The sequence below is a fragment of the Cebidichthys violaceus genome, unplaced genomic scaffold (genome assembly GCF_023349555.1).
Source record: "Cebidichthys violaceus isolate CVI_PGR_0920_01 unplaced genomic scaffold, fCebVio1.0.p SCAF_9, whole genome shotgun sequence".
NCBI lineage: Eukaryota > Metazoa > Chordata > Actinopteri > Perciformes > Stichaeidae > Cebidichthys > Cebidichthys violaceus.
Window position 1 is genome coordinate 3,667,450 of NW_027176975.1, and position 10,721 is coordinate 3,678,170.

At 47.9% G+C, this 10,721-nt stretch overlaps 1 protein-coding gene across 1 annotated transcript in view; it reads right to left on the reverse strand.

The window, feature by feature from the left end:
• Positions 1 to 779: 779 nt before the first annotated feature.
• lifra (LIF receptor subunit alpha a) overlaps positions 780 to 10,721 on the reverse strand; it is a 13,707-nt gene continuing 3,765 nt past the window's right edge. Inside the window, exons 2-18 of the mRNA XM_068702868.1 lie at positions 8,483 to 8,674; positions 8,178 to 8,314; positions 7,914 to 8,067; positions 7,505 to 7,780; positions 7,177 to 7,303; positions 5,994 to 6,130; positions 5,766 to 5,908; positions 5,474 to 5,627; positions 4,839 to 4,903; positions 4,412 to 4,658; positions 4,081 to 4,266; positions 3,881 to 3,982; positions 3,566 to 3,712; positions 3,297 to 3,434; positions 3,092 to 3,185; positions 2,791 to 2,857; positions 780 to 2,684 (exon numbers count right to left, since the gene is read on the reverse strand). Coding sequence (XP_068558969.1) covers positions 1,977 to 2,684; positions 2,791 to 2,857; positions 3,092 to 3,185; positions 3,297 to 3,434; positions 3,566 to 3,712; positions 3,881 to 3,982; positions 4,081 to 4,266; positions 4,412 to 4,658; positions 4,839 to 4,903; positions 5,474 to 5,627; positions 5,766 to 5,908; positions 5,994 to 6,130; positions 7,177 to 7,303; positions 7,505 to 7,780; positions 7,914 to 8,067; positions 8,178 to 8,314; positions 8,483 to 8,564 — 2,964 coding nt within the window. The 5' untranslated portion in view covers positions 8,565 to 8,674 and the 3' untranslated portion in view covers positions 780 to 1,976. The remainder of the gene's footprint in view (positions 2,685 to 2,790; positions 2,858 to 3,091; positions 3,186 to 3,296; positions 3,435 to 3,565; positions 3,713 to 3,880; positions 3,983 to 4,080; positions 4,267 to 4,411; positions 4,659 to 4,838; positions 4,904 to 5,473; positions 5,628 to 5,765; positions 5,909 to 5,993; positions 6,131 to 7,176; positions 7,304 to 7,504; positions 7,781 to 7,913; positions 8,068 to 8,177; positions 8,315 to 8,482; positions 8,675 to 10,721) is intronic.

Genomic DNA, 10,721 nt, shown 5'->3' on the forward strand with positions numbered 1-10,721 from the left:
CTGTCATCAGTTCATCAGTGAAGCCATCCATTAAAAGTCCGTCTAAGTCATCAATCCTGTCACAGTAGTTTTTACTTAAAGCTTGTTGTCTGGAGGCACTGAGAAACAATACAAACCACAGGCCAGCAAGGGCCAGAAAATAAACATCCTGGTTACCGCCGGACGAGCTTCGCACAATGATGTTTTTGGGGAAGCCGGGGCCAACGGCGCATCCTCAACACCCCCGCAATGTACGCACGAGTGGGGAGCAAATGGGAGCGTGTGGAGTCCGCTTCGGCTGTTAGAGGAAAGAAGCCAAAGTGCTGTCGAGCGACCGATACTCACAAGGTCATTTCTACACATTTTTTTGTCAAAAACAAACAAAACAAAAAAGGAAATTACTGGAAATTCTCTATTCATTTCCCCGTATACGATTTCCCAACTGTCCCTTTTTTTTCCCCAGTCACAAAATGTATAAGGAGGCTTCAGGGAAAAACTGAAATTAAATGAAAAACAAAAACAACACAAAAAAACAACAACCGTCAAACGTATAGCAGACCGAGATCTCCCTAAAAATTAACACGCATTCAAGCACAGCAAATCAACATCAAAGGCATTATCTGCCACCGAAGAAAAATAATTTCTCACAAGCACACGACTATAATGTAACCAACGTTTAGACGCTAAAATGGATTAAAACGGACGTCCTTTGTACGTGACGCTCAGTGCCAGTGGAAATACATTTCTGAACGCCATTGTAAGATATTCTTCTTTTTTTTTTTTTTCATTATACATAAACATTTAGGAGCAAGGCCGACATGTGTCTGGAAGCATTAGCATTTATCGAGACCATTTCAACGCTGTAATCACCCATCCAAGTGAATTCTCTTTGTTCCAACACCGATCCCCTAACTGGAGGATAACGCGGCACACCTAAGCAACGCTAAAAAGACGACACTGGCCTGACTGTGAAATGTATTTCTCAACAAGAAATAAAAATACTGCAAAAAAAAAAACAACAACTTAAAGAAAGACAAAAACAACAAAAGTAACATAATAATAGTGTGTTTGTATTCATGTGCTAGCTTATATCAGTGTATATATCCACAGGGGCTCGTCATCATTCCAGACAGCTCCACTCCTGCATCTGTTTAAAATAATCACCGCTCTTTCCATCGACGGCTCACTGTTCAGACGAGCGATTTGTGAAAAATAGATCACATCTGTAATGATAGGAGCCACCTCGGTACTGACCCAAGAGAAGTGCCACCTATACATACCTTTTAAGAATCATCTTTTTTTTTTTTTTTCTCTTTCAGTAGCTCATCAGCTCTCATAAAAACAGGCGAGATTATCCCGGTGGCAGAAGACGTGGAGACCTTCCGCCCAAACTGTTCTTTTGTCGTGTTCTTCCAAAAAGAAAGAAAGTAAAAAAATAAAATAAAAAATGTCCCGTCGTTAGGTTTGAAAACTTCCTGCTTTCAGATTTCTTCTGTAGTGTGGCAAAAGTTCACATGGACAAAAAAAATAAAAAAACATCTGAAATGCGAGATTAAAAACTGGATACAGCCAGCTGACGCACAGGGCGTGCCGTCGCTAAATGCCCATCATGGGGGGGGAGTAAATATGGGTTGAAAAGAGGTACGACGAAAGAGATTTGTTGTCGGAATAGAAAGGATTTGATATATAAATATACAGGTTTTGATTTATGATATTTGCATGACGGAGGAAATCAACAATATTTCTGTTTGTTTGGAATAAACACCTTAAAATAGCATGATTAAGCTGCTTCCAAAGTGCAACTGTAAGAATGTAGTGCTACATCGGGGGAGGGGGGGGGGGGGGGGGGTATTTACCGACACTGTGTGGGTGAGGCTTGTTTGATGCGTGACACTGGTAACAGCAATGAACCAGAAAGTTTTCTGTTACACCCCCCCTCCCCCCTCCCCTCCCCCACCCTCCCTGGCCTGACTGCTAGTAGTGAGCATGAGATGACTTCATTGTTTAGTGGATGATAGCAGGTTGGTGAACCAGGTCGACGCCGCCGACGCCGATCGCCTCTCATCAGTGTCCTCCTCTCCGTCGGGGAGGAGGAACTGAGTGGAAGCGACCGAGGTGGGAGACCCGAGAGAGGGCGCCAGGCCGGCGCTCTCCCCAGGGGAGTCCAAATGCCAGGAGCTCTGGGGTTTGTAGCCCCCGGAGCTGGCAGCCTGGGGCTCGAAGAAAGGCTCGGGTGACTCTAGGCCCGGGTCGTCACTCGGGGCTCTAGATTGCATCTGGGGCCGGTAACCACCTCCTCCTCCTCCTCCTCCTCCTCCTCCTCCTCCTCCTCCACCTCCGAAGAAGGACAGATCAGCCTGGGGTTGGTGGCCCTCGGAAGAGCCCTGCGGATCCAGCTGGAAGACCAAAGAAGACCCCGAGGTCTGGATCCCCGTGTACGTCACATCGGTGCGCGCCGAATCCAAAGAGGACGCGGAGGAAGCCGAGGAGTCCGGGAAGCGCGGCCTTATGGGCCGCTCGTCCACCACGTGGTTGTAGTAGCGCAACGAAGCCGGCTCGTCGGTGTCGGCTGGCTCGTCTGCCAGCCCGTCTTCATCCTCTTCCTCTTCGGGAATGACGACGAGCACCTCTTTGCTGGAATCCCACTCGGGCCTCTCCACCATGTGGACCAAACTGTGGGGAGACGGCTTCACATCCAGCGGCCCCTGTAAGACACACCGGGTGGTCAAACACTCCGCTGAGTACGTTTCGACGGGAGACGACTTGACTTTAGTCGTGAGGGTCTTATTGATATTAAGACTCATACTGTACCTGTGACCTGGACCAATCGCCGGGCAGCTTGGGCTCGGGTATGTCTGGATAGAAGGCCTTTTTCACCCTGGTGACCACAGCAAAATGTTACTTTAAAATAACATCGACTAGAACGGCATAAAAAGCTTCGACACGTGAAAAGAAAATACAACCCAATAGCTCGTCTTGGATACAGTGTAGCCAATAAGCTGCTGCTTATACTGGGTTTTCGCCCATGTGGTAGATTTCACTAGATATACACACACATTATTCCTAGAACACACACGAGAGAGACCTAAAGACAGGAGCGAAACACACTCACCATTTCCTTTTCTTGTAGCAAACGAAGGTGACGATGACCAGGAACACGGCTGTGATTCCCAGGGAAGCCAAGATTTCCAGTATCAGCCAATCAGCTGTCAGGACAAGACAGTAGAACATCTATTAATACGTGCAATATTTTGTAGCCTAAAAATAAAAGTAATGGTTGTAGAACAACCGGCACGCATAGCTACACATTCACGTACTGTACGGCTCCAGCGTTATGGAGGCAGTGACGCCTGTGTCCTCGCCTGCTGAGGTGTAGGCCTTGACGGTAAACTTATAGGAGCCTTCAGGGAGACCTTTTACTGTGTAATCCCTGCTTCCTAGGTCTGACAGATTGGCTGTTCAAAGAGAGAGGCGAGGGAAGGAAAGGGAGACAAAAACCACGAGAGAAATGAGGATGTGCGAGTTTAAAACGGGTTAAGAAACGCTTTTTCGACGAATGCCGAAGCGTGCATTTGTACACGTTTACCGAGAAGCGTGAGCTGGGAGCCATTACTGATGTAGACGTTGTAGCCCAGGACGAAGCCTCTCCTGTCGACCAGCGGGATCTCTCCCCAGCTCAGGAGAATGTCAGAGTCCTGCTGGGTGGTCGACAGGCTGACAGAAGCAGAGGGGACTGTGGGAGACGAGAACAGAAGAGAGAGAGAGAGAGAGAGAGAGAGAGAGAGAGAGAGAGAGAGAGAGAGAGAGAGAGAACAGAAGAGAGGCGAGTCAGCGATCAAAAAATGCAGAGTGAAGATTTTCTGAAGCCAACGATTCCGCTAACGCGCCGCGCCGTCCTTACCCAGCTCCTGCATGTATCCCTGCCAGCGCTGCAGCAGCTCCGGCGCCTCCGAGGTGAGACTGTACAGGGAGATGTTGTACATCACGCCCGGCTGGAAGTCGGCTGAAGGCAAAAGATTTAAAAAAGAAAAACAGGTTTAAAACACTAACTGTCTGTGGCCAAAAAAATAGCAAAACACGGAGGCATCGATGCCGACGTACCCGACTCGACGGAGACGTTGGTGGTTCCGGCGGCCACCTTGATCCACCCCACAGGGCAGTTCCACTTGCAGGAGGCGTCGTACCATTCTACCACATAAGCGCGGGTGGCGTTGTCGTCGCGCTGCCAGAACAGAGGGAAGCCTCTGTCCGTATAGACGGCCCTGGACACGGAACCGGGTTCCACATCTGGAAAGGAGAACGTGTGTTTACAGCAATGTAGCAACTGCGTGTCTCCATGTTCTTTTATGTAGTAACTGCTGCTTTCAAGTGCTAAAAAAACCCGATATATACAGTATATATACACACTTAAATACACTCCATGTCCAGGTACCTGTCAGACGTAGTGGTATATGTACACTTGCAGGTTGAGACACCCCCGCGGAGTTCCTCGCAACGACGGTTGCCGTGACCTTGTCGTCGCCGCCTCCGCCGCTGACGGTTGCGTTCTGCGTGAGGTTGATCGATCCAGCAGAAGTATCCGGTAAAAAGAATTTTGTGCGCTGCCGATTTTCCTCGGGGCTCCAGACCGTAACTTCGTAACGCGTGATCGGACCGTGGCTTTGTCTCGGTGTCAGAGGCTGGAAAGAAATCAAGTGAAGGGGAAGGAAGTCAGGAACACCGAGGAAAAGCAGAAAGAGAGACAAAGCACAAGGATTAAAACAGAACAACCCTGGCAGGAACGTGCATCGTCTGATTGCGGTCTGTGCGAACGTAAAAAAAGAAATGTGTAAATCTACAATTAAAAACTAAAAACATACCTTCCAAATGACCTGCGCAGTGTAGTCTTTGTTAATCCACATCCACACATCAAGAGCATCAGGAACTGAGAGAAGACACAAACAAAAACATCTAAAAATGAACACTGGCACTACTGCTGTTGCTTTGTAATTGCAATTTTCAACTAAAGTCACAGAGCAACAAAAGGATGAACACTAAAAAATAGATCTTTTGAGCTTTTTGCACTCAGAAATAAAATGTCTACCTTCTTTTGTTACTGACAAACTGAAAATACTACATTTTAGTTATACTTCAGAGCAATTAGTAATACATATTTCAGATTATATCAGCATGTAGCAACATTAATTACTAGCTACTAGTCCTTAAACATGAATGGCTCAGGGCATCCTGGCATCGCTTGACTGATGCCCAGTTAGTCGATGGCACAGATGTCATACATTCATTATAATTCCAGCTTCTAAAATGTGAGAATTTGCTTTTCTTTTCTTTGTTTTGTTTGAATCAATGTGAGGTTTTGGACTGTTGCTCAGACAAAACAAGCAATCTGAAGACATCCGGCGACTTGTGATGTGCCCTTTTCACTATTTGCAAAACTTTTTCAGACTAAACCAATATTCAAAGACTTGAAATTTGACCTAAAATTAAAACCCTTTACCATAAGCGTTGGTTTTGAAGGAGAGCGTCTTGCTCCAGCTTCCCCAATTCCAGAAATTCTGCTGGGCACCGCAGCGGACTTGAACCCTGTAGTCCTCATCGGGGTACAGGTCTGACAGCACCACCGACTGCAGGCCCAGACCGGAGAAGGTACGCTGGACACACGAGGATGAGACTTTACCGTCCGGTACGTCGACGGGTCGCACGCGTGGAGAGAACGTGCCGGATACAAGCTACGTTGTTGTAATGGAAATGTGGCAGAACAATGGAAGTGATCTGAGCAGACAACTCACCTTTGTTTTGTACCCTTGGGAGGAGAGCTCTACCTGGCAGACAAGAGCCAGAGAGGAGTAGATGTCGTACTTCCAGCGCCACAGCACAGTGGCGTTCCAGGCGTGGACAGCGGAGCTCAGGCTCTCCGGTGCTACTGGACGCACTGAGGAGAACGGGTGGAACAAGAATGTTATGTCCATGTTTACCTCTAATTTAAAAAGAAAAAAAAGCTATAAATTATTTTTTACCTCTGTGCCTGAGCTCAGCAGAGTCGGTGAGGACGTGCTGGCCGAGAGGATTCACGGCGACCAGGGTCCAGTTACCCTCCCACTGGGCCACGCGGGTCTCGTCGCGGTTCTTCTGCGTGCTGCTGAAATTACATTTCCTGCAAAAAAGAACAGATAAAAATAAAATAAAGAGCAGGTTCGGTAAGAATGTGAAAAACAATTTAATTTAATGGAAAATAAAATGCAACCACTTCACATAACCTCACAGGCACAAACACATTGGTAATGTAACTCGTCTTCAAGCCAGTTCCTGTAAAAAGGTCTGGCAGACGGCCAAGACGCTATCAGTGTTAAATGGACACGCAAGCAGCAAGTGGTTACTTACACTAAGTGCATTAAATTATATTCTCTCTCTCTCCTCTCTCTCTCTCCCCCTGTCTCTCTCTCTCTCCCTCTGTCTCTCTCTCTCTCTCCCCTCTCTTCTCTCTCTCTCTCTCTCTCTCTCCCCGTCTCTCTCTCTCTCTCTCTCTCTCTCTCTCTCCCCGTCTCTCTCTCCCCGTCTCTCTCTCTCTCTCTCTCTCTCTCTCCCCCCCTGTCTCTCTCTCCCCCTGTCTCTCTCTCTCTCTCTCTCTCTGTCTCTCTCTCTCTCTCCCCTCTCTTCTCTCTCTCTCTCTCTCTCTCTCTCTCCCCTCTCTTCTCTCTCTCTCTCTCTCTCTCTCTCTCCCCTCTCTTCTCTCTCTCTCCCCGTCTCTCTCTCCCCTCTCTCTCTCTCTCTCCCCCTGTCTCTCTCTCCCCCGTCTCTCTCTCTCTCTCTCTCTGCTGTTTTTTTTCTGGGCTGAAAACAATTTTTTAGAGAAAGGCAATTATAAATAATGCAGGGATAATTCCTCTTAAACCACATCCTGGCTTGTCAGTGTAATGCTGTGAATCCTCCTTCCATCTCTACCACCTCTCATATCTGATGACTATTAAAAAGCTACTCTCGTGTTTAAATCATTTTTGCAGGTCTGTTATGAAACAGATCTCCGAATCAGTGACGTGTCGAGCTTGTGTCCCACTCCGTGGATTCTGAGCATCTGCAGCCTGCCTTTTGTGTCCGAGTGTGTTGCAGTTCTGCCACTCGACCCGCGGGCCCTACGGTTTCCACCGCAGCGCACGGTTTCAGGTCAGGTTACGGCAGCAGAGTTTTATTTGACTGCGGTACCTGTTGTTCAGCGTGTAGCTTGTTCCTCGTTTGCTGTACAGGTTTGTGTCTCGTCCTTCGTTCCACCGGCACACGGCTGAGACCAAGTCGTGAGTCTCGCACACAAGGTCGCTGGGCAGCGGTGGATCTGGGGAAGGGGACAACGTGTCGACACTCAATGACAACGCATAAATAAAGTTCACATAGACAGAAATAACCACCAGGATGTATTCAAAATGTCTCAGCCTCAACATCATATTTACTGCCGACTCCCTCTCTCTGTCACCCGTCTTCCAACACGACAACCATTCACACCGCAGTTCTCATCCGAACAGTAAATCCTCCTTACATCCGACGAACACCACCGACCCCCACATGTCCGTCCCCAGCTTGTCGCTGCAGAAGACGTTGGTTCCCGACTGGCTGGACAGTCCCTGATTCACAGCCGTGGCGGCGTAACTCCGCCTACTCAGTCGCGTCTCGCGCATGACCGCGTCGCCGTATCTGATGGTACCGAACAGCTTCCCCTCCGCCATAATGCAACAGAAGGTGGTGTTGGCCCCCACGGGTACGATTCGGTCCTGGGGGTACACCAGGATTTTCTCATTGCTGGGGAGATCGCTTCCTGAATGGACGGGAGCGAGGGAGGAAGAAGTGAGACAAAAAGGAGAGAGGGCAATGCAGCCTGTATGTTTCCCTAATTATCTCTGTCCTATGATGTATACGGGTGTAAATATTACCCCCCCCTCCCCCCTGACCTTGAAGTATCTGAGTGTTGCTCCAGTCGCTCGTCGTCTGTCCGTCTCGTGAGCGGATTCTGACGGACAGCGATGTGCACTCCAGAGGTTCGACTGAGGTCCAGTCCCACTGGTGCCGTCCGCTCTCCTGGTTCGCCGTCACGGACACCGTGTCCTGCAGACAATACACCAAACATGAAGCGGGCGGAGGATCGCTGGTCATAGCTCGAGCAGGAAAAGAATTATTATTGTACTGAATTACCGAGGCAAATAAAGTGCTCTTACGTAGAAGACCGTTATGTTGAGTTCAGTTCTCAGAATCATGAGGTCGGAGGTCACCGCTGCTCCTCCCAGCCAGGATATGGACAGCTGCTGTGTAGACGTGTTAGCCGACAGGCTCACTTGCTGGGGTACAGTAAGGACTAGAAGAAGAAAGAAGAAGAAGAAGAAGAAGATCGGGACAATAACAAAAGGGATTTAAATGGTTTTAGTGTCAGACCCGACAGAGAGCAAAGCTTTCCACGCGGACCAGCTTGCGTTACATCAGTATACGGCGCATTCAACGTCGCGCTGCATTGAGAGGAACTTACTATCTACGGCGCGTACAGCCGTGAGGCCCAGGAGGACACAGGCGAGCCAGAGGGGGCTCCGGTCGGGCTTTGAGCGAGGCATGGCGGTCAACTGGCCGAGTCGTCCCCTGTCTGCAGACCCTGAGGCGGTGGTGGTCCTCTCCGCTACGGCAACACCGCGCTAGACATTTAAGAGGCAAGACGCAGGCAGCCCTGTGGGAAGAGACAGCAGAAGAGAGGAACAAAGATTGAATTAAACTCCCGTCCTGAGGACTGTCAACGCTCAGGTTGTTTTTGTGTCGTCGTGGTGATGAGGGCGGGTGCTGCGGGGTTGTGAAAACTGCGAAGTCGGGGTCTTATCAATGATCGGTTTGTGGGGAAGACATTGCATTCCGTTGCAGCATTCCGCATGCCTGCAACGATTCCCTGCCAACTCCCAATTGTTGTAAAGAACGTATGCCAAAGTCAGAGGCACAGCTGCCAGGAAAATCCAACACCAGCACAAGGAAACACATCTCTCAGGCAGCTGCTCTCAGAACAGATGTGCAAAGTAAGACAATGCTGTTTGTACAAAGCGCGCCCGTGTCCCTCATCCAGTACTAAATGTAGACCGTATATAAGAAGCGGACGACCTCAACCTATTGGTTTGTGGACTACGATTTTGAGGCTTAGAGTTTGGCATTTTGGCCGTCGCCATCTTGTTTTGTTTTTTTTGCAGAAGTGATACGAGAGGGTGGAGCTAAGTACGACCAAATGCTGAATGAGACATTTTTACTAGTTACTATTAACTGTTTTAAGAGCTGAAAACACGCTGTGAGAGGGTTAAAGTTGGAACACCAAAACTAACCCGACCGAACAACGACCTGTCAATCACAAGGTAGCCCCGCCCTAAAGCATTCCCTGCTTCATGGTCAATTTGACTCTAAATGGGACCATCACTTAATAAATGAACATCATGCTGTACTGAAGAAGACTTGAAACTAGAGATTGAGACCATAAACTCATGTTTACAATGTTTACTGAGGGAATAAATCAAGAGAGAAGTAGAGTCATTTTAGACTAGACTTCTATACATTCTGTCGTCTTCTTCTTGCACCACCCTGCTGGCGTGAATGAAAGTTTACGGCACTTCTGCTTCACTTTTCAGACACGGAGGTCGTCGCCTGGTACTAGAAGACTTGGTCTTGACGGTGATCTACTAACGACCGTTACCGTCTACTAGTACTGGTCGTTTCTGACGTCTTACAGACCAAAAGGATTAACCAAAATATATTCAGCAGATTAATCTTCAACGATAATAATCATTAAGTTTCAGCCCTTATTAATATGATCAAAAACATGCCGTGCAATAATTGCTGTAAGAATGGAACCAACAAAACCACATTAAAAAGGGACTAGAATGAGATACAAAAAAAAAAGAAGGGGTTAACTGCAAAATACGAGGTCGGGTCAACGTCTAACCTGTAGTGGATGTGACCTGATCTCTCTACAAATAGAAAGACAAGATGCCCGGTTACAGCACAACATGACATGTTGCAATCAACGAGCCTCGGGCTTGATGAGCCTGGGTGTGAATGTTCAACGTCTGTTCATTTTCTGGTATTGCGTGTTTAACTGTGACCGAGAAGCTGCAGTGCAGTTCGTCTGGTTCCCCCCCTCCCCCCCCGAGACAGGCTGGCACAGGCCTCCGAACAGCTCCATAAAAACAACGCTCTCAAGCCCGTTACTGCCACAACACGACCTCAAGGCAAAAATACACACACACACACACACACACACACACACACACGCACACGCACACGCACCAGCAAAGCCCGTTTTTTTTTTGGATTACAGAACAAAAGAGTCTCACCATCCCAAAACCCGAAGCGTCTTTGGCAAACAAACAAGTCAGCGTCTGCCAATAGATAAGTTACAGCAGAAAACAAGCCGCTACAGGTGCCGCATGCTCCCAGTGAACGGTGCAAAACAAAACACTGGTTTCATCTCACTAAACTGCTCAGAGTTTCATTCCAAAGCGCGACCTGTTTTTGTTTCATTTCTATCGAGACAGAATGCAGATACAGAGATCAGATGCAAGGGTTAGAAACAAGAGGATACTGGAAATACTGACGTGTGTGTAGGTCAGATAAAAAAAAAAAAGTATTCCTAGGAGCTTTTAAAAAACAAAATAAGCATTATTAACAAGTAAAAAAACAACTATACAATTTGAGTTACAACAGCTAAATGACATGAACACGGCCTGTTTATGAAGTCTAAA